At 39.5% G+C, this 24,409-nt stretch overlaps 1 protein-coding gene across 2 annotated transcripts; it reads right to left on the bottom strand.

Annotated features, from left to right (window-relative positions):
- Positions 1-274: 274 nt before the first annotated feature.
- Positions 275-23,083, bottom strand: LOC138723779 (protein zyg-11 homolog B). 2 transcript variants are annotated; one of them, XM_069863155.1, is made up of 15 exons: positions 22,957-23,083; positions 16,730-16,895; positions 14,322-15,076; positions 12,628-12,768; positions 11,240-11,416; positions 10,307-10,371; positions 9,506-9,605; positions 9,373-9,423; positions 8,562-8,723; positions 8,407-8,454; positions 7,151-7,348; positions 7,006-7,058; positions 6,282-6,379; positions 3,357-3,556; positions 275-1,275 (listed from the first exon to the last, which is right to left on the bottom strand). In XM_069863155.1, the coding sequence occupies exons 1-14, from the start codon at positions 22,957-22,959 to the stop codon at positions 3,366-3,368; spliced, it is 2,208 nt and encodes a 735-aa protein (XP_069719256.1). In that variant the 5' UTR covers positions 22,960-23,083; the 3' UTR covers positions 275-1,275; positions 3,357-3,365. The 2 variants fall into 2 exon arrangements, with proteins under 2 accessions (XP_069719256.1, XP_069719255.1); XM_069863154.1 differs by having other exon boundaries at positions 275-3,556.
- Between the last annotated feature and the right edge of the window lie 1,326 nt (positions 23,084-24,409).

The raw sequence follows: 24,409 nt of genomic DNA, 5'->3' as shown, positions 1-24,409 counted from the left end.
TCCCATTCTGTTGCCTGGCTGGAAGTTGAAATTATTTTCTCACTCTGTGTGGAGGTTCTCCAGTGCTGAGACATGCCACACAATTTATCTTACCCTTTACAATCACTGTGCTTGCTGGTTGCAGAACTTCATACAGCGACACCTTCACCATCTGGACTAACACCAACACCTTGTTCGTTCTGTACTGCAGGGAGTGGTAGATTTTTCTCCCCTCTCCCTCTCTTTCAGTGAGATGCTTAACAAATTCTCTCGCTGTTAGGAAAAAACAGTACCATAAGGAGAGTTATCACCTTTATTTTAGTATCTTGTAGCAATTGATTTATATTCATTCTATTAACACCGATTTTGACAAGCTTTGTGTTCCACTTCATGTAACGGAAATTCCACGGCAGACATCTCAGAAGGGTAGTGCGAAAGGCTTGCAGGCCCGTTTTCATTTTTTTTAAACCACCTTAATAACTCAAATCTACATTATTTTAATTTCTTTCCAAGTCAAGAAAACTGTATATAAACAGATGCACACATGAAAATGATGCCAGCCAAATTATACCTTCATACAAAAAGTAATTACACAACATTGATGAAATTACTGGATCAGTACCTTTTGAAATTGCTGAAATACACAGTAACTATATCACTGAGGATTAGAGGTAATGTTTTTATTTGAAGGATGGGAGCTGGGAGAGGGAAGGAGTTAAAACCAGTAAAACATGGTCAGCATAAAGAAGCTATCCCTGCTAGTAAGCTACCAAACATAAGTTTTCTTTTTAAGACCAATTACCAATATATTTATAGAAAAGTCGCTTTATATCAGTTAGTTGCCATGGATACATGGAGACTAACTAGATAAACAAACAATACCTGAAATTAAACTGAATTTGAATGGACATGCAGTTTGCTTCCATCACTTGTATTTTATCAGGCATCTGTATGCTGTGCAATATGTTTCATTCAATACATGATTTGAAACCCATAGGCAACCAAGAGATAAATAAGCTGTTACAATTAGCATCTTTATGTAAAATTCCACACTCCACAGAACAATGCAATTGACACAGGGCTTACACAGAACACTGGTTGATATTTTGCACTGTGATGACTTGTAAATACAATTCACTGCACAATACCGAGAGAATATTTACAGAAAACAACGGAGCAGTCATTAGTTTCTTACAAATAAGGTGACCAAATACCCTGGGCCTCCTGTCAAGACATGCAATCCTCTTCATGATGAAGGCAAGTCAGTATTTTGCTCTAACAAGCTTTCTCCTCTCCCTATCAGTAAAACAAAAGAAAAATATCACACACAACCAAAAGCAGTCAGACGACATTAAAAACCCCTTCATGTTATCAAGTTTAAAATTTCAAGCTTAGTTCATCCTTTTAGTATTGTGTCTCCTTTTAATCGTGCTTCTATTGCTTTACTTTAGCAGGCTTCCCCTTTCCCTGATGCAATGCTGATCCCCACCTTACTAAGAGCAGGGCTTGGGAAAGCTGAACTGCAAAAAGGCATTGTTCTAGCAGTAAGGAAAACAGAAGAATACTACTTGCAGGCAAAAGGCAAAGGAAGTTGAAGGCCCTAATTGTGTTTAGAAGGATTATGAGACTATGGACTTTTGGTCGCCTTAGTTACAAGTCTCATTGTAACCTGCATGCATGTAGTAGGTTGGTGCAAAAATAATTGCCCTTTTTGTCATTGTAAACTGTGATGCTTGTTTTGCATTAAACTTTTATTTAACTGTATTCACGTAGGTACCATTTTAAAGCATGAAATTCACTCTACTTATTTATGCTACCAGGTTTGGTTTCACTGTTTATATTTTTTATATTACACTGTCAAGTTAGAGATGGAAAAAAGCAAATCTGAGTGATTTTGTTGTACAAGATCAAACAGGGACATAAAGCAGCAAAAGTGCTAGCAACAGCAACCAAGCATTTGGCCCGGAGACTGCCAAATGTACAGCTCAACACTGGTTCAAAAAAATTTCAGAACCAAAATGAGAGCCTTGAAGATGAGGAGGGCTGCAGACATCCTTCTACAATAGACAACAACCAGTTGAAGGCCATTATTGAAGCAGAGCCACACAAACCAACTCAGGAGGCTGCAGAAGAACTAAATGCTAACCATTCAAGAGTTGTTTGACATTTGCACCAAACTGGAAAAATCACAAAAGCTCCACAAATGGTTGCCACACAAACTGAATGAAAACCAGAAAAATCACCATTATCAAGTTTGCTCTGCACTGCTTTTGTACAATAAAAGTGATTAATTTCTTGATTGCATTGTGGCATGTTACAAGAAATGGATTCCATACAACAACCACTGGCATTCCATGCAGTGACTGGACTGAGGTGGAGCACCAAAACACTTCCCCAAACCCAAGCTGCATCAAAAGAAGCTTATGGTCTCTGGCGGTTGGAAAGTAGAATAATCCTCCACAACTTCTTGAATACTGGCAACACCTTAACAGCAGAGAAACATCGCCAGGAGATCAACCAAATGCACCAAGAACTGCAACATTTATGTCCAACATCAGTCAATTGAAAAGGACCAATTCTCCCCCATGACAACACCTGACTGCACATCTCACAAATGACTCTGCAGAAGCTGCACGAACTGGGCTATGAAACTCCACCTCACCCAGCTTACCCACTAGGCCTCACTCCCACTGATTAACACATTTTCAAGCATCTCAACAACTTCCTGCAGGAGATGCTTGCCATGCAGCTGCTCAAAACACCTTTGAAGAATTCATCAGTTCCAGGAATCCAGAATTCCATACTGCTGGAATAGACATACTTGTTTCTTGTCAGCAAAAATGCATAGATTCTAATGGTTCTTATTCCCATTAATAAATTTTATTATAAACTAAGATAGACTACTTTAAAGCTTATGGTTAAAAACAGCAATTTTTTTTTGCACCAACCTAATACTTTTGTCTTAATCCGTAAAAGTGCTGAATCTCACAACCACACACGGTTCTATTAAACACGAAACTGGTAAACAGTGTTATGAACAGCAATCGTAGGGATGAAGTAACTTCCTCTCCCAGAAGTCACAAAACAAGATATTCCTGGAAGTCTTCTTTTCAGATGTGCACATTGATCTGTACTAGTCCCATCTCTTCACAGACAGCAGGAATCCTACAGGTACGACCAGCTCAAGCAGTGACCCTTTAGAAGTTGCATATGCAGTTGCCATTAAAGTTGACATTAACCAAAAGTTACCGTACACGGTTCTGGGTACCACAATTATCGGCAAATAACTTTAATGGTGACCACTATATTAAAAATTACTTCAACTACACACACACCAGAAAGGACTATTACAAAGACAATACTTTACACTCCTATACCTGCAGCTTTCAGTTCGGTTTATTTTGTTGCTGTTTTCTACACGGTGGTGGTCTCCCATGACGCATAATGTGTTTTTCCAAACTATCTAGGATGGCAATAGCAATCCTTTGGACATGTGGATCAGTCTGAACGTTCTCCTTGATGTTGTATAAGTGCTGTAAACCACCTTCTTCAATTAACATGCTGCAGTATCTGGCAGCTGTAAAAAGATTAAAAAGGGAATTAAAGAAAGAAAAGTATCTAGAATAAATGTAGCAGATACTGTAAACACCAATTCAAACCCATTTCTGTATCCTAGACCAGGCAGCATTTAGACACCCCCTGAAGTGCCTTCAGAAGTACATTTGTACTTTAACAAGTGACTACTACAAAACAACAGAATTGTTTGGACAGGACTCAGATTGTAATTGGGTCTGTTTCCATATCTACTTAGCTGACTGGAAAGGGCCCTTGTAACATGCATAGCATTCTCTCTTTGCCCCCACCTCCTCTATGGGCATTTTAAGTGCACATATATAAATTTCAAGAAATAGGAATCAGAATTACTATGAGCATCCAGATAAAAATATCACCTTTACCAAAAAGCCTCAGTACCAAACAGATACCAAAAATGGCATCAGGTATACCACATCAATTGTACAGGCTTGTAGAGTGAATGGCAACTAGTGTCTTCAAAAACAATTTGCCAAATAGAATCATAGTATCACCAGGTTGGAAGAGACCCACCGGGTCATCGAGTCCAACCGTTCCTATCAAACACTAAACCATGCCCCTTAGCACCTCATCCACCCGTGCCTTAAACACCTCCAGGGAAGGTGACTCAACCACCTCCCTGGGCAGCCTGTTCCAGTGCCCAATGACCCTTTCTGTGAAAATTTTTTTCCTGACGTCCTCTGCCTAAACCTCCCCTGGCGGAGCTTGAGGCCATTCCCTCTCGTCCTGTCCCCTGTCACTTGGGAGAAGAGGCCAGCACCCTCCTCTCTACAACCTCCTTTCAGGTAGTTCTAGAGACCCATGAGGTCTCCCCTCAGCTAATACTACTGATGATGGCCTTTAACTAGTTATGAGTTGCTATGATTGCCTTTTCAGGGATAAAACTATACTTCTCTTTCCACTTTCATTATTGATTTTTAAAAGTTAGAAGCACAGCTACATCAGGTCCAGTGTTCTTACGTGCAGGGACCAGCTATAAAGACAGCCATGTATTTAATGTAACATGCAAGCTGCAGAAGTTGTTATTAAAAGGTCTGGGTGATAGTAACGCAATCCATAGTGCATTACCTCAGATGTGCCCCATTTCACTATTCATCTCAGTGAAGCAACACCAGAGCTATTTAAATGCTGACATTAAGCATTTCACTGGGGATCACACTGCAGTGCTACTAATACTTTAGTTAAGTGAGCTCATCGACATGGATATGGTATAGAAATACAGCAAAAGAAGGAGAAAAATAAACAAGAAAAATCAATTCCATTAGTTCCAGGCTACTTTTCATCCTCATCTAAAAGCAGATGTCAAAATAAAACACATCTCCTCTCCAGGGCAAAAAGCCTTCTTGGTGCCAAGCACCAAAAGCTTAAGATTTTCCCCCAAAACCTGTCAGAATTAAACATATTTTCCCTCAGAGTGAGTTATAATATTTGCTACCAAACATTTGGTTTCTCTGCAACTTTGTCCAGAAGCTTCTGGCACCAGAATTAAACTTCAGGAATACTGTCTTGATCTCAAACCAGGAGTATTTCCAGCTTCTCCATTTTACAGAGCAGTTACTCACTGTCAGAACAAACCTCTTCGGCATGTTGAAAGCTCAGAGGTTAAGGGAGCATAAAATAAACACTAAAAATAAACAGAGCAAATAGAGCCATACTAAGTTAACAGGGGCAAGGCACAAAGAGGGGCAGATAGCTTGACTTTAATTTTATTGATGCACAATTAGAGTGTTTTAATCAAAAACTGTTCTCCAGAGTCTGACCAGCAAAACAACTTTGTCAGAACAGTCCTACTTCAATATGGGAAAAGTCCTCACAGATCTCAGGACAGTGTACCTTGGTAACGGTGCTATTACAGTTCCGAGCTCCATAAAGGGCAAGAAACAGTATTTTATGTGCAATTATATATTATGCCACATTATTGTTTACTCCCAAATACGTGTCTTTTTGCTGAAGAGTGATTTATGGGACAGGGATGAACAAGCATAGATATACTGCCATCAATAAGATAAAAAAAAAAATAGCACAGAAAATTCTTTATACTTTTATATCAGGTAGAAGTTAGTGACAATACACATTCTCATCATACACATTTATGTAAAGACAAAAGTATTGCTAGTCAGGAAGATTTGTCCTTCAGGTTTGTCTTACATTTAGCTATGCTCAGGGGATTTATTTCCTTTCCCAACACTTGTGCATTTCATCACACGCTCTCAAAACATTTTACAAACAAGATGTTGGTGTTCTCATTTTGCTGACAGGAAAGACAGATTAAAAGAACTGATCTACATGTTACAGTAAGTTATTGCAAAAGGGTGATTAGAGATGAGGATTACCTGAAACTTCTGTTCTGATGGTAAGACACAGCTACCTGCTACAGTCATGGTTCTTAATTTAAACTGTGTGTTGCCCGTTATTAATATTTACATTTCTGAATAAAAATATCTGTGCAAGACAAAACTGTAGTTAATCTTAACACATAACCACAGTTTGGTATTAATACTACACATTTAACAGTAACATTCCAGTAAGTAAAAAAGATACAAAGAACTTTCATTACTCTTTTTTCCAGTCCCACGTAGTTAAAGCCTAAATGTAGTTTCTAGAGAGGATTAGGAGCGATCACCCTAGGAATGCTTATTTTTCCCACTTCATACTAGTGAACAATATAAGAAACAAGAATTTTAAAAGGGTAATATTTTTTTAATACATACGATTTTTGCTGCAGACATGCTGCATGGCCCACACTGCCCATAACTGGACACCAGGCGTCATAAAACAGCCAAGCAGAGGAAAAAACGGATTGAAAGACCTATTAAAAAAAGAAGAAAAAAAAAAGAAGAACAGCAATGTGCTTTACTAGGTATTACTACTTCAGAGGTCACCATGTTGTCAACTTGTTTAGCTACAGGTTTACAGGTTTAACTAGGAGAGACATTTGATAAACTTGCATTTCAGATGCAGCAGGCGAGCCTTCTAATGTTTAAGACAATTACTAGCGAAAATCATATATAGCAGATATGTGGTCTGCTTTAATGACAGCACTTGGTACGGTACTCCTTAAAAACAGGACTAAAACCAGTGGAAATAAGGATTACATGGGCAGTAATTACCTAATTGTATTTTTGTCCTCAAGCTTCTTTACTTAGAACAGAGTGCTAACCTAGTGCTAGTCAATATAACCGTACTAGTTAATCTTTAAGTCTTTTAGTCATGCAAGGCTAAACGAGAAAGGCAGACAGAGCAACATTATATTTTTCTTTTGCAGGAGCTCCTAACTTTCTTTGGTCACATAGGAAAGAGTAACACGCTGGATATTTTAAGTCAATAGGTTTTGTCCAGTGGAAAATCACCATATCTGGCTAACAGCTCACTCTGCTTAGTAAACAAGTTTTATTTCAGTTTCTTTTCCAAACTCTAAATCAAGACGACACCTACCTGTAAGCAACCATCTCACATTCTGGGGTTGGCCAATTCAAAATGGCAGAATGCTGCAAAATACAGAACCAAGAACACTCACTGTTAAATATAAGCATTGAAAAAATATAAGAGAGTATAATAAAATTCACCATCATTTCTGTACCAGCTGTTCAAGAAGAGAAGTCCTCTGGCTGCGACTTAATGTCCAGGCCTGCTCTCCTCGAGATATCAAATGAGCAATAATCCCTGCCGCAAAGTAGCTAACTTCCACCTCCACACTGTGCAACAATTTACTGATGTGGTCTATAAAGTCCTTCCACATTAATTCGGAATGAAGTTCTTTAACTTCAGCTATGTTATTCTGGAGCAAGGGGAAAGAAAAGAGAAAATATCAACAGAAAGAATACCATATAGAATCATAGATTAACCAGGTTGGAAGAGACCCACCGGATCATCGAGTCCAACCATTCCTATCAAACACTAAACCATACCCCGCAGCACCTCGTCCACCTGTGCCTTAAACACCTCCAGGGAAGGAGACTCAACCACCTCCCTGGGCAGCCTGTTCCAGTGCCCAATCACCCTTTCTGTGAAGAATTTTCTCCTAATGTCCAGCCTGAACCTCCCCTGGTGGAGCTTGAGGCCATTCCCTCTTGTCCTGTCCCCTGTCACTTGGGAGAAGAGGCCAGCACCCTCCTCTCCACAACCCCCTTTCAGGTAGTTGTAGAGAGCAATGAGGTCTACCCTCAGCCTCCTCTTCTCCAGGCTAAACAACCCCAGGCCTCTCAGCCATTCCTCATAAGACCTGTTCTCCAACCCCCTACCCCCTTTATGAGGAAGATAAACTTATAAATAAACTACATTGTGTAAGTAAACCCATATATACACCAGGATGAGATACTCATGCATCCAGGTGACCACTAGATGCTAAAATACTACTTTCAATTCTGAGAACTTTTCAAGTCTAATGCAGGAATTGGCCTCAAAACCAAAGAGGTTTTCTCATAAGTAACTTTGGGACACTAACACGCAGATTACACTAAATTAAAGGCTAGTTTTAACATTCTCAAAAAGACATCCAATTTCAGTAAACTTTAGCAGTGTACAACTCTGAATTCCATTGATTTTCAATGTACTTTTTGCATTTAGACTCATTTGAAGCCTCATTCACTGCACTTTCTTAAGAGCTCTTTTTGTTTGCTACAACAATCAATTTCAATATAACTAGTGGCTTTGGAAAAGTGGTGAAACAGTCCAAAACAATGTCAATTGTGAATAAGGTACACTAAAAAAACATTAAAGAATATAAAAATATTAGAAAAGTTCTAATATTAGCATAGGGTAAAAGAAATAAATAATCGATTAAAAAAAGATATATTCCAGGCTTTTCTATGGTTTTTTTTTTTGTGTTCATCTTACCAGAAGTCCAAGAACTTTCTGTTGGATGGATGATTCAGATGGAAAAGACTGTGGAACAAAGAAACAAACTATAGGTAACCATTTATGCTTATTACTGAAACAATGTTAATTATAAATACATGTTGATAATCCACCACCAAAACCACACTCCTCACCTCTAAGACTCTCATGAAAAGCTCCAGGCCTTGATTTTCAATGAAGTGCCGACACGTTGTTGGAGATTCATCCGTGAGGTTCCAAAGTGCACTCAACGTGAACTTGAGGGTGGTATCTACAAGATTCTGATTTGTTTTCTGTTTAACTATTTGTAGAAGTTGCTGGAAAAACAACAATCAAAAAATTCCAGTTATGATTGCTTATCAAAGATTTATTAGCTCCTCTGCTTCTTTCTGTGCCAATTAGGGTAATGCATAGCTCTCATTCATATGCAGAGTAAAAATCTACATGTTTTGAGTTAAACTACACAAAATAAAACGGCAATTAAACTTTTCTCCTTCCCTTTGAACATGGCTGCCTGCTAGAGGAATTCCTTTGTGATCACCATAATTCCATATGTAGAACTATTCCGGACAGCACAAAGCCATTCACAGAACTCTGGACACCATATGAACACTGGCTGCACTAACCATTTGCTTCAAATATTCTCTTTTTGAGCAGTTTTTGTCTTATACAACAGATTTCATATAAGAGATGTCTTGCGATTTTACTATCTATTAATTGTGTCAAGTTTTTCCACTTCACTTCTTTTTGTCTATGCCAACGTGTCTCATTGCCACTGTCTCCAATATATACATTTTCAATAAATTCTCTAGGGTTTTCTGTTCTAAAGAACCTTCAAATGAATACAGGTTGACATGTTCTTAGCATTCTATCTACTGATGTTTATTTTCTATCTTTAGGAATCACGTTAGCATAAATAGCTGGAGAGGATGGTACTTTTGACTGTCAGGGAAGTATCTGACTTACCCTAACAATGAAGAGCTCTGCGCCAAGTTGAGCTGTTTGCTCTGTTGAAAGCTGTAAACAAAACCACGCTACATCAATAATGGTCTAGATTTTGGAAACAACAACCTATCAACTCAAAGCTTAAGTTTCATACCTTTGCAGCAAGGATGGAAATGATGGCTACAGCCATCCTTTGCATGTTTTGATCTTCATGATTACACAGCCACTGCATAACAAGTTTGGCTGCTTCAAACCTGGAATTGAAAAATAAATTCGGTCTTAAGAATTCTCATAAGTCTTAGCAAAAGAAAGATGTACAAAGATGACACATCAGATAGAAACACATGCAAGACAACAGAAACTGGGAGAAACATGCCTTGCATCAAAAAGGCAGAAATATATAGTGAGATTGCAGGTACTGCACAAGTGTCAGTCAGCTTCAAGCTCTTTGCTTAGGGTCTACTACTTCTAATTATACATCAAACTGCACAAGAATTGCTTCCAAAGAAGGAAGAAAGATTGGCACAAGCATCTGAAGCATCGAACTAACATGCTTCAAAATATTTAGGCAAAGCATTTAAGTAGAAAAATCTCTGCAAAAAGCAATCCCATAGTTCCCCAGAGAAATCCTGACTTCCCTTACATGCAATCAGCAATAGAGCCATATATGTGAAGTAAAAAATACCTGTACCATAGAGAATTTTTTTCAGACCTACACTCAATTGTGACTTACAGGCCCAAAATATTGTAGGCCAGACAAATCCAGCACACTGGAACAATTTAGACTGAGCAAAAATGACATGAGGAACAAACCTTCTGAAGGGTCATCTAGTATCTAGGGTAGCCATGACTTTCCAGAGACCAAGTAATCATAAGCACATTTGGACACTAAACAGACAAGAAGAAAAACATTCTGCAATGCTGCAATTCATTTTAAATGACATCTAAAACTCACCTGTTAAATGGAACATCCTGAAGGATTCTGTCACTGCACAGTGAAAGAAGACAATTCTTTTGCAGCTACGAGAAATGAAAAATAATTACTTCAGACACATACAATCACAGAATAGTTCAGGTTGGAAGGGACTTTAAAGATCATCTAGTTCCAAACCCCCTGCCATGGGGGTCCCCACACGCGTCCCACTAGATCAGGCTGCCCAAGGCCCATCCAACCTGGCCTTGAACACCTCCAGGGATGGGGCAGCCACAGCTTCCCTGGGCAACCAGGGACTTGATCAATGATGAAACTCAAACAACTCCAGCCACAGTACATTCAGAAACATGCTTAGCAATTATAGTCAGAGGATTTCCACATTGACTCTTTGAAGGAAGAGTTCGTTCAATGCATTGGTCATTCTTATCAAGCACAAATCTTTGAATAATCATAAGGAAATAACTTGTAGTTGCATAACCAAAGTTTGTCAGAAGAGATTTAAGACAGGACAATATAACCACTGTGCCTTTCTACTTAATCCTGCCTGGATAATGGTTCCATCAGGATAAAAATCATTTTGTCAGCTATCCAACATCATCATCTCTCATTTCTATCTTTCTCCTGTTTTGGCTGGGGGGTGGGACGTTTGCCACTCTTCTCAGCAAAACTAGCTCTAACTACAACAGACACACAACACTATTTTCTACTTCATTCATGAGTTTAATTTTATTTCATGGAAGTCTTTTCAAGAAGCCACATTATGGAAACACTCATTCTACTAGCATTAGCGTTTACAGTTATGGTTAGTTCTACTATAGCCCTATAAAGCACAAAGGAAACAGCATTTACTTAAATCCTACATGAGCACATATGCATGAGCACTTGCTTACAGCTGCTCTTGAGGTCACAAGTTGTTGAGTAACCTTCAGAAAATAGAGAAATTTCGTCTTTTACCTGTTGATGATTTGGGAAGTGCTCCATGGCCTTCAAGAGCAAGTGAGTGACATCAGCCAGAAGTCGCACCGGCATGCCTACTGCTAAATCTTGCTTGGTTAGATTGAAGACACATGCACTTGCTGCCAGCTGCACAGGCAAGTTCAGGGGGTGATTTCTCATTCCAATAACCACAAGCTGAAATGCAAGAGTTTTGCCCACGTTAGTTACTTACATGTTTGTGCAAACACACCAAGAGCAATCCACCACTGCTTGAGGCCACAACAATGACTCACAGCACCCAATCTCTGCCCCCTTTTTCCTCAAGTGAAAAATCCATCTGGTGTGATTTTAGTTCTCAGGAAGAACATTTCCTTCTGCTTGGTGATTCAAACCTGACAACATCTACTTATTCTAGTCCTTTTGCACTGGTTGTGGCAGTCTGTCAAAGGAGAAGCTGCATGGAATGCAGGAGACTCCTAGAAAGATTCAAGGTTAGCTCTACATACAGGGATAAAAATCATCAAATGCTTTCAGATGATGAGGTAGGACAGAGTTCCTGCAGTGTAACAGTAACATTGTAGTGGCTCACTGATTGGCAATTAGCCATTTCAGATCACATCCTAAGCTGCTAGGTCAGGGTATATTTTTCACAGCTTCTTCCCAAATGAAGTTTTCTGCTATTTATATTGATTGTGAATCTCACCTAAGAAAATATTTTTCTTGTTGATTGATTGCCCAAGACTTATTGATATTGAAGCCAACAAAATCAAGGTCACTTGTTCAGCTTTGAAGAGGATAGGAAAAACAAAAATCATGCCCTACTTTTTATGATCACAGTAAAAATTAAATCATTTCTGATGTTCTAGACATGGAAAGCCAATGCCCAGAATGGATTTCTACAGAAGCTTATAGGTTTTTCCAAGTTAGAGCCCACTATAGAACACTGATATTTATTCACTTGCTATGGCACTGGAAGGTGACAATGGAGAGAAATATCACTGAATGCCTTCCTTATTATCACAGTTTTGTAAGAATCAGCAGAAGACACCGTTGCATCTGAAGAATAAGACCAGGTAGACCTTTGATTTGGCCCATATATGTCCTAATGACAGAATTCAGCATCTGAGAAAAACTTCATATCATATTCAAAATTACACAAAAAAATATTTTAGATGCTGCCAAATTCAGATACTATACGTTAGTCCAGATCAATTTTACCTAATATAAAATGCTACAGGGCATCTTAAACATTATGACTGTTTAAACAGTAGTTATTTTTTTCCTAACGTTATAATTCTAATCTTAAAAACTACAATCAAAAAATGTAGCAGCTTATACTAGGGTTTTGGGGATGGGCTTAGGTTAAGGAACAACGCATTACAATTAACAAAACTGTATTATTTTACCTTTAAAATTTCTGGCTTTGTTTTTTCCATTACATGCGTCAGGCTGAACAAATGAAAGAGTGCTTCTCTCACAAAGAAGGCCCTTTCACTATAACGCTTCAGTGCTTCAGAAATCTGAGTTTCATTTGCTTCTCCCGACACCTACAAACAGAGAAATAATCTTTAGTTCACGATGTCACTATTTTACTTTAAAAATTTTATTCTTAAAAATAAGTTTCAAAGGTGGTGATATCTTTAGCCAAACCCTTCAGTGATCAAATTACTTTATCCAGCCATATTAATCCAGAACTACACAATCTTCAGGCGTTGTTCATAAAGATTCCATGTTATAAGCCAAAATTAGGCTTCAGTCATATCTTTAAGCAGAACTGTATGAATCCACTAAGTAGATGTAGTGTTACATAACCAACATAAGCTGCCCCAAAAAAAGAAATGCAAACTGCTTTTTGCTAACTACGCTCTAAGAAGTCCATCGTGATTCTCACATTACTAGAACCTTCTTTCTTCCTGCCCTTGCATGGCACACTTGTATGAAGAACGTATTCTGAACAGCAAGGATTATATTGAATAATTTTATTCCATACATGAGGTGTAACTTCCAGGTGCTGTATATCCATCACGCCAAAAAGGAACTTGCTTTTTCCAACAACACATTTCAACATTCATACACATTGCTAACAACAGTGACAACTAAATACTCAAGAGGCTTGGCCATTAACAACTATGAAAGGTTCCAGGAAAATAAAACCATAAAATTGTGTAGCTGTGTTACGTCACTTGCTTATAACAAGAGCATTCTGAATTTTAAAACTGAAGTGCAAAACTCAACTTGCACAGGAGAAAAACTAAACTCTGGACACATTATGCAAACTCTTCCTTATTACCCTCAGCAGTTTCCATCATCCTCATGCCACAGTAGAAAACAAAACTCGGAGTCAAAGATTATATACAACTGACATGCCTAAAATCTTTTCACCTGTAACTCTGATCCCTTCACAGCAGGGACAGGATACACTCATGGTCCAGTAAGTGCATGCATATTCTACGGAACAGGGGGACAGCGGCTTGTTGCCTGGAACTACAAGATAAACAGCAAAGATCATCTCACCCTAAGGGGCTAAGTGATCTAGGATTTGCTCAAGAAGAGGAGGTTTTTCATCCTAAGCAATTACTTCCCACAAGTTCATCACCAGAAGACCCTTCAAGGTGGGTTTGCAAAAGCAAACCAAAGTGGTGATGGAATACAACAGCAGCTCAGTTATTAAGTTTTATTCTTTCTGCTGTGCTAATAATGAACTGCTCAAAGCTTACGCAAATTGTACCTCCACCTCTTTCTTATTGCTGCCTTACGCTAGATACTGTGCAGGAAACTAGACAATATTATTCCAGTAAATGACTTCAGACTAGACAAAGTTCATTTCTTAGATCTGACATGTTAAATCAGGATCTAAGGCTCACTGAAAAGGCACATGAAATAGATGCTTCTTACAACAGTATTATGTAAATTCAGCAGTTTCTATGCCAGAATTAAGTAGGAATTTGACATAAAGTCAGTAATTACAATTAACAGTTAAAAAAAAAAGAACCCACAGCCTCCTTCTGGAACACCCACATACATTTATTACAAATGAATGATTAGTTCTATTTTTCCTGCACACTGTAATTTGTCAGTAAAATTAATTCCCCCACTTAACCTTTAGGTTTCCTTCTCCTGTCAGGAATTCTGAGTACCCGGCATCAGTAGCTAGCAGTCCTACAAACTGCATCGTGGGCCGTTGCTGAATAAACGCTTCTACAGCTTTATCCGAAACATGTTTTCTTCCAGAAATGTCCAAAGACACAAGGTTAGGCAAGATATCTTTCTGTTCCAGTAAACGAAGTGCTATATCTGATGTGAACTGTTTATCATCTGAAATATCAAGGTGATTCAGATATTTCAGTTCTCTTATAACATCCAGAATCTGGGTTGTGGTCATTTTCAAGCATTTCAGGTGGTGCATGGTCAAAGACTTGAGTCGGTCTTTGCAGGTGAGGAGTGCGGTTATGTCAGTGACAGAGGTGTTCGATATATCCAGACTTTCTAATCTAGGAAGTGAAGCAACATCTGCCAAGTCCTCATTGTAGAACAGAACATTGGTAATACTCAACGCACGAAGCCCAGAAAGCTGACTGAAGCACCTCTCGTATGGGTCTTCCAAAGAAAGAGTTAGTGAGTTCAGCACTAGACACTGCAGATTTTGCTGGATCCATTTATTGCTGCCAAGTCCACTTATAATGTCCGTGATTGTTATATCTGCATTCACTCCAGTAGCATCAAGTTCTACCAACTTGTGATGGCAGAAAGCTTTCCGAAAAGCCACAGCAGAGATTTTTGCTTTCCGGATACAAGCTCGTTTCAAACGCATCTGGTTGCCTCGGAAGATGCCCACAGTTCCATCATTCAGAAGCCCTGTTGGAAAACAGCATTAGTGTTTGGCTCCAGTGTTAGAGAATACCACTTTTATTTTAAGAACTCAAAGGTTACAAAGCGCTAACAAAATCAGTTGCAAAGTAGTTTGTCTTGGATCGTTATGCCACGATCTCAAAATTCTACATTTGAGATGCCACTTTGAAGATTACGACCTCATTTTTGGAAAGTTCCAGGTTTAAGAATAGGACAGATAAATTAAGATGTAGCATATACACAGTACCTGCCTGCGTTTTCTGGATTTTCTCACTGAACCACAAGAAACGTACTAAAAACAGAATTTCAAATTTTCTGAAAGTTATTCTTTCCTGGTCACAGTTCTGTTAAACTCAAGACAGTGCCAGCAATCAATCAATGACTAGTTCTCATCTTGCTTCAACTCAGCTGAATAACTTAGCATTTGACCAAATTCATAAGTAAGATCAAAACACTAAGCTATTTAAGTTCTTCTACATATCCCGCATGAAGAAGGTAGGAGTGTTGCTCAGAAACAAGCTCAATGTGAGAAAGAAACTTAAAGTGCTTCAAAGAGGAGAAAGAAGAGGACAAGGAAAGGATGGGAAGGAGAAAAAGGCAGCAATGAAAAAAAGAAATGCAACAAACCTTGTTTGAGATTAGTAATTTTTTGCTCTGTAACAAGACGACTAAATAAGTAGCCTAATTCTTGCAGCATAAGGCAACATCCGAACTGAAATAACACCTTTAGTACCATGCACAGGATTATCCAAAATGCATTAAGAACACCAAGATTTCTTATTTCTATCTCATCCATAGAGGATTAATGCTTTATAGAAAGCCATATGAGAAGGGTATGGTTGCACAAGCATGCACACAAAAGGACTAGGAAGAACATATAGTTTCACTCTAGAGTGAAAACTAGAACACCAGCATTTGCACAATAAGACCTAATCAAATCTCCATCTATAGGATAGGATGCTTGATTTGTTTACATTTACTTTTCTATGTCATGTCTCACGTCTAACGAAAACAGGTCTCCTGCCTTTTCTCTAGAGTAACCTATAGATTTACTCTTTTCATGCTTAGAAGTTTTTATTGACACAAGGTTTGCCTTTGTCATTCTTAAGACAAGGAAAGGAGAGGGTATCTCTCTCCTCAAAGATGTGCTGACAGAGAACATGATATCCCAGTACCTAAAATGTAAGAACACCATAATGTGGTTTTCACAGATGTTTACACTACTCTTGGAACTCATTTGAAGCAACTAACTCCACTTCAATAAAAGATGAGAAACTCTTAATGAAAATCACAAGATTACTTCCTAGCTTAACCACAAGGACACATAGTAAAGAAAATTCAATTACTTGCTTCACAGGAGACACTGAAATATTTGCGTGCTGCTAGAAGAAGCAGAATCCAATCTCCTTTTTAATAAGTGAAAGAACATCTATTAATGATCATTCAATTAAAGGAACATTAAACTAAAATCATAAACCCAAGGCAAAGGACTTTTGAGGCAGAACTACCTAGCTGTGAAAAAGCCAAGATAACAGAAATTCTCCAGTAAGAGATTTAAGGGCACAGTTTTAACAGCCACAACATCAGATTCAACTAGAACTGCAGCGTCACATTCCAGTGAAGTATTTTCACTGACGACCCACAAATAAGTGTTTTTACCATGAAATGCCATTGTCTGCAGCAAGCGATCAGCCACTTCTTGAGGAAACATTCCTGGCTCCTGCAAGCATAGTGTTCCATCTTGCCTTTCTGTGCAAAACTTCTCTAGGTTGGCAGTCAGGAAATTCAAACAGATGTCAAGTAAAGAATAAGGAGAAGCTTCCTCCTGCCATATGCAAAACACAACAAAACAAAGGAGATTTAGTCAAATCTGAATCTTCCATTGCCCTATAATGTTCTTTTTAGGCAAACCATTCTCTTTTTCGTTAGTCTGGTTCTCACTGGAACAGGAAAATACTACAGAAGGAGATATATCCCTCAGGTCACACAATAAACAACTGGCCAAACTGATGGGCAGCCTCCTCCTCAAGTCAACCCCAGAACCCCATCCAGTCTGGTCTGTTGTGCCGGAGCCCCGCTCAAGAAAAAAGTAATTGCTAACCAGATAATCTGAATTTATGGAATCTATTGGGCATTAAGCAGTCAAGACAGACTGAAGGAAGATTTTAAACCCAATTTTACTTCTTGATTTAAACTATTTCTTTTAATCTTTCATTTAAGCATTAGAAGTCTATTACCAGCCTACAACAGAAACACAGATAAATTTCATACATTGTTAGGACCAATTTTTGATACCTAAAAGGGCAGCTACAGCCTCAGATCAAAAAACAGAAACTCAAAAAGAAGTATTTCAATCCCAATGTTTTTTCAGCAATAAAGTAACAACCATTGCAGTATTCCTTCTGATTATAGATACTAATATCCTCCTTTTTAAGCTAAGCACCTGCAAATAATCTATAGTAGAGTCCTGGGTACAAAGAACAAGGCAGAACATAAACTTAAAATTTTACTTCAGAGTTTGAGATTGTACACTGATGCACAAAAATCAAAAATCAAAAGGTTTTTTTTATTCCATTTCTAATAATAGCTTACTGTTTTCAGTCACACAGATTAATCAACATAAAGAATGACTCGCAGCCCTGTGAATCATCCCCAGCACCACACAAAAGAAGGCTGAGTGACTGGTACACACTCCCCCAGACAATTTTGAAAATAACAGCATCAACTGTTGCCATATCTTATTTGAGAGAAAAACTATAGCTGGCCTTTTATACTAAAAGTTCTGGGTAATTGCACCTTTCCTTCCTGGCTCATTTAACTTCTCTTCCATGGCTTCACTTGTCTAAGAAGCACATCACAGAGGTACAGAAATATAGAAAAGGTTTTCTAGCAGACATACAAAGAAAATGACAGAAATAAGTCTTCCAAAGTAAGGTGCATATATTTGAAGACTGGGAGGTACTGCATTAGGGCAAATATGGAATGGAGCTTATCTTTAATACGTCATGTATTGACAACAAAGAGAGATTACTCCTGATGGCTTAAGTACAGGTTTGGGAACTAGAAACTCCAAATTATTAAAGTACAAGTCTTTCTGCAGTTTTTGACGTGCAACTTCCAACTCCTTCAACTCAGTTTTGCCAAGTCCTTAATTTTTACTGTTTTTTTAAAAAAAGTTTGGTTATTACTTTTTATTGTGGAAGAAACAAGAGTCACTTTGTGATGCAACTTGCCCACATTACCAATAAAGAACAGCCTTGGCCGCCTCCAATGTTAAGCTGATATGAAAACGAAGAACAAAATCTGGAACCATGAACATCTTTCGTTTCTTTATAATGTGCAACATTGCCTGAAGAAATTTTAAGGGAAACACCAACCAAGTACTTTAAAACAGTGCTTTTTTATTTAAGGGGAAGAGGAAATTAATACACAAACACAGGACTTATGACAGCTGGCAATTAAATAAAAAAATCAATATCCTTACTCAAATGCATATGAAAATTATTTCCACTGAAGCAAAGATATCCTCATCTCCCATTAGATCTTGTACTTCTAATTCCATACTTAAATATAACAAAACCAGAATACTAGCTCTCCTCATTCCTTCTGGCACCGTTCCATAATTCCTACCAGAAAAGCTAAAACACATATCAGTGAGAAACCTCCAAAGAGAATTTTTAGCCTTGCAGATAGGCCACTAGCATATGACTCGGAGAACTATTTTTTTCAATCAGTACTTCTCACTGGCCAATCTGTAATTTGGAAAGGTTGTTCTAATTTTCATATAAAATCATCCCTTTAGAAGTTCCTATAGGACATCTCCATACAATAAAGTAATAAAATACACAAGCAGGAATCAATTACACTTGCAGACAACACAGTATCATTTTTATTATTTCCACTTATACCAGTTCCAGAAGACATTTGTAATATATTTCTTCAACTTGTGGCCAAAAGGCTGAAGAATCACCTAAAGAAGATTTTGGGTAACCTGGGGAGACAGAGATAAAAACGTTTGGCCTATCTAATTAACTCCCTTGACAAAGATCATAAAAAGAACTCCCCAGACTGTCTGCTACTGAAACCGAACAGCCTGAATGCAAATCTATAAACCTTTTTATGTGAGCTAGCAGCATCCCTTTTCTCAGCTTCTCTTTATATAAGCAGAATACTGCCCAGTTAAAGAACTCCTAGTAAAAGTGTCAGTTGTATTTAAGCTCTCACAAGGTTAGGATTTAAGAGTTTCCTTTCTCTAGCTATGTTTTTGAATGTCAACTTGAAAAGAAATCTGGCATTTGCTTTCAGCTCATTTGATTTTCTGATTCTAATACTCTAGCCAGGTTGTAATGTGTGTCAATCACAATGAAGGATTTTTCACATTGAATAAAGATTTGAGTAGCTTTTATTATGTATATTTGACTTTTCCATTTCCATATTAATTACCCGACACTTCCAAGTACCCTCATAGTTCCTTTCATTCTACCAAATTAATTCAGTGGCTAGAAAATAAACAGAAATGCTCCAAAACACAGAATTATGCATTACATGATGCAAGCTTGAGCATCGTCATTAGCTAAAACCCGTAAGAGTAATGTGATACACCTAAGGCTACTTAGCTTATGAAACAGTACAAAAAGTAGAACATTTAGGTGGGTTTATAAACAGTTACTTAAATTAATTATATAAAAAAGATATCAATTATAAGTGCTTAATATAACCAAGGTGAACAAAAAAAAGCAGCGTCCAGTGGGGTAACGGATCAAACCGCATGGCCACTGGCGCCTAACGGTAATCCAAGCCTCTACTGGACTGAAATACAATATCAACTTCAGTATGACATTACCCAGGTCAGCTTAACCACTAGTGCAGCTGGAAAGGTTCTCACCAAGAGCACTAACCTCCACAATTTCTCTCAAACTCCCTGAATCAATTTTAAACATTGCTAGAATACATTTAACATATCTCAAAATACAGTTAACAAGAAACAAGAGCTTAAAGGTGACAAATTGAAGTACCTGGAATAAGCCAGCGAGTCTCAAACCCAACATTATGCCTGGATTAACTGGCTGAGCATGAGTAAAAAATCAAAATCCTGTTTCTTTGGAGAAGCACCACCATGCAATCACGTGCTTATACAGAAATAACTAAAAAAACAGCCAAGTTTAACTGCTGTTTTCCATCAGTAATTGACATCTAACTTCACACAAAAAGTAAATTCAACTGCTGCGTGGGCCTTCTCTCTATGGGTATCATGATCCTACCAACTCCAGCCTGAGAGATTCAGTTCCTTCCGACTTTGTTTGTCACAGCCATTAAAAATCATTTTTTTTTTTTCCACAGGGAGTTTTTTTAGGGTTTTCTTATCCCTCAATAAACCAGTATAAAACACTGGATGACAGACCAATTCCACTTCTAACAGAGCCACTTATATGTCGTACTCCTCAATTTTTATACCTGGTTGCAGACTCAGTATGACAACACTCAAATGCGTAATGCCACTGTATGCCAGGCCAATCTGCTTTTTTCCTCTGAAGTCTCAAAGAAGGAGATGAAGTACAAGTTAAGGGATTTTTTAAACAGCGCAGCTATTCCTCTCAAAAAGTTATCAGGAAAACAAGGGGTAATTTAGAGCCTTAGTCCTTGGTGGTGGGCATACCATGTCTCTAACTGTTTTCCATCTCTCCATGGCCTTAGAACATTCTTAAAATGATCAAGAAAAGAGCCACTCAAGTAGCCATCATCAAAATTCTCTGAGCACTAATAAAGAAAAAGCAGTGAAAAATAAACAGTTCCATGATTTACGTTATGAAGAAACAATGATTATCCTACTTAAATTAAATTGAATAAAAGAGATGAAAGAAATTTATTAACGAGACTCAAGGAAGGATTATGCTCAAAAGTGAAGTTTAACATTAACTGTTCTGGCACAACAAGTGGAAACAATGATTAGAGTTGCTAGTGATACAAAGTTGACTGAGATCACAAGAGGTCTAAAATTAAATAGTGCCACACTAAAACTACATAGTAAGGCCACATATTTCAAGATTAATAACAAAAACTTCAGATATGAGTTCATCGATTTGGAAATGACTGGATAGGAGAACTTGAATGGTTTGCTTAACCACAAGAAAACAATGTGAAGTGGCCAAAGAAGGTATCAGAAAAAGCAGCAAGTAACAATCAAAGCAGTATGTAATTTTCAAGAGACTCTGAGATCTCATGGGGCTAATTTGGTTGAGATACCTGCATCAACAACTACAAGAATGATTTGGGGAAAAGGGCAAGTTGGGCGTGGAAAACAATACCAGCTTTTCTTAGCCTAGCAGTTCAAAAGGTGATGCATAAATATAGCACAGTGTATAAAAACTACAGAAGTAAAAAAGCTATTAAGGTGAAACACAGTGCCAGCACAGCAACAACAGTACATAGAAATGCCACACATTAGAATCTTTGCCATAAATTTACATATGTGAGAAACACTCATTCACTGGCAAAATATTGAAAAGGACAAAGTCTTTGAAGTGAAGGCAATAATATTTTTATTTTACAATTCAGTGTTGAATTGGATGCCCTTCTAAAAAAGGCATCGCATTTTACAAAAGCAGTGGGTATATATACTAGTTTTAGACAAAGAACCATATAAATCTTCAAAGAGCACTCATTATTTTTTGTATTATCCAACCACGTCTGGAGACTTCCTTCGGGTTATCTATTGACCTAAAACAACTACATCTTTCTAGACAAGTAACATATCAATAAATTCTTGCAACTCTGAGAGTTTACTCTTTCAGGTTATTTATCCATGCCTGGAGATTGTCTGCATATTCTCTCTTGATACAAGACAGATTTATATGACAAGATAATTAAACACACAAACCAGATCCAGCAAAACTTATCAATTAATTCTCACACATAGCTCAAACGCCCCCAACAATAAAGTTCTACCTTGGTCCACTGAATAGGACAACAGGTGCAAAAGCTACCTACTTTTAATATAAAAAGCCTTATTAGGGGATTGAACGAAATTAGGTTTCTAATAACAAGGGATGAGACTAGATCACCCAGGAACTCCTGCTAGTGCCCCTCTACCCTTTTCTCTTGGCCTGCTTCGGCGCGGCCAGCAGGACCAGGGCAGCGATGGAGCCCCTGCGCTCGGCACCTCGAATTCCATGTTCAGTTTTGGTGCTCTCGGTACAAGAAGGACATTGGGGTGCTGCAGCGCGTCCACAGAAAGGGAATGAAGCTGGTGAACAGCCTGGAGCTCGTGGGTTCTAGAAGCAGCTGAGGGAACGGGGGTTGTTTACCCTGGAGAAAAGGAGGCTGAGCGGAGCCCTCGTTGCCCTCTCGAGCCCCCCGAAAAGAGGAGGTGGTGACCCGAGAGGGGGAGACGGACACAGGGGACCCTCACTACAAGGACATGGAGGGGCTGGAGCGTGTCCAAAGGAGAAAACGGAGCTGCAGGGGCTGGAGAACAAACGAGAGGCGGCTGAGGGAGCTGGGGGGGGGGGGGGTTAGGCTAGAGAAAAGGAGGCTGAGGGGAGAGCTGATCGCTGTCTGCAGCCCCCGGCAAGGAGGCTGCGGCGAGGGGGGTGCTGGGCTCGTCTCCCAAGTGACAGGTGATAGGACAAGGGGCAACGGCCTCGAGCTGCACCAGGGGACGGTCAGGCTGGACATCAGGGTTCTCGGGCGCCGGCAGAGCCGCCCAGGGCAGGGGCCAGGCCCCCATCCCGGGGGGCGGGCGAGGTGCTCAGGGCTGGCTTAGCCGCGGGCAGGTACGCTTGGGCTCGACGAGCTCCAAGGTCTTTCCCAACCCAGCGATTCTGCGAGGCCGGGGGGGCCGTCCCTCGCCCGCCGGTTCAGCCTCCCCCCCCACCCCGTTCACTCACCATCGCGGCGCCGCTGCCGAGCGAGCCGGGGCCCGGAACTCGGCTCCAGGGGTTTGGGCTTCTTTTTTTTTTTTTTTTAATCCCCTTTTCCCTCCTCCCTGTTTTTTACGCTCCCCGACCTGGAAGTGAATGCGCCCAGCCCGGCCCCGTTAAAGGAGCCGCTCCTGGGACGCGCCTTGCCGGCTGGAGCTTCGCCGTTTGCGTCGGTGCAAAACCGAGATAGGGCAGGGGGGGGAAACCCTCCCTCCCGGCACACAGGCGCTGCGAGGGGGGGTTGGCGTGAGAAACGCTTATTCGCTGGTAAAATATTGAAAAGGGCAAAGTATTGAGCGTTCTTTCAAAAAAAATCACAGAATCACCAGGTTGGAAAAGACCCACTGGATCACTGAGTCCAACCATTCCCATCAATCACTAAACCATATCCCTGAGCACCTCGTCCACCCGTGCCTTAAACACCTCCAGGGAAGGTGAATCAACCACCTCCCTGGGCAGCCTCTGCCAGCACCCAGTGACCCTTTCTGTGAAAAATTTTTTTCCTAATGTCCAGCCTGAACCTCCCCTTGTGCAGCTTGAGGCCATTCCCTCTTGTCCTGTCCCCTGTCACTTGGGAGAAGAGCCCAGCACCCTCCTCTCCACAACCTCCTTTCAGGTAGTTGTAGAGAGCAATGAGGTCTCCCCTCAGCCTCCTCTTCTCCAGGCTAAACACCCCCAGCTCTCTCAGCCGCTCCTCATAAGGCCTGTTCTCCAGCCCCCTCACCAGCTTTGTTGCTCTTCTCTGGACTCGCTCCAGAGCCTCAACATCCTTCTTGTGGTGAGGGGCCCAGAACTGAACACAGGATTCGAGGAGCGGTCTCACCAGTGCCGAGTACAGAGCGAGAATAACCTCCCTGGACCTGCTGGCTACACCATTTCTGATCCAAGCCAAGATGCCATTGGCCTTCTGGGCCACCTGGGCCACTGCTGAGTGCGGGAATTAATTGATAAGTTTTGCTGCATCTGGTTTGTGTGTTTAATTATCTTGTCCTATAAGTCTGTCTTGTATCAAGGCATAATATGCAGAAAATCTCCAGATGTGGATAAATAACCTGAGGGAATAAATGCTGCCAGAATTTATTGATATACTTCATTGTCTTGTAAGATATAATTGTTTTCAGTCAGGAGATAACCTGAAGGAAGTCTCCAGACACGGTTGGATAACCCAAAAGTAAACATTCTTTGAGGACTTACATGGTCCTTTGTCTAAAACTAGTCCATATACCTACTGCTTTTGTAAGATGGCATGCCTTTTTTAGAAGGGCATCCAATGCAACGCTGAATTGTAAAATAAAAATATTATTGCCTTTACTTCTGTGAGAAACACTCATTCACTGGTAAAATATTGGAAAGGACAAAGTCTTTGAAGCAAAGGCAGTAATATTTTTATTTTACAATCAATCATCACGTGAATTTCTTA

Source organism: Phaenicophaeus curvirostris, chromosome 8 (genome assembly GCF_032191515.1).
Source record: "Phaenicophaeus curvirostris isolate KB17595 chromosome 8, BPBGC_Pcur_1.0, whole genome shotgun sequence".
NCBI lineage: Eukaryota > Metazoa > Chordata > Aves > Cuculiformes > Cuculidae > Phaenicophaeus > Phaenicophaeus curvirostris.
Note: the sequence above shows the minus strand (reverse complement) of the source record. Positions and strands in the feature narration are given on the sequence as shown.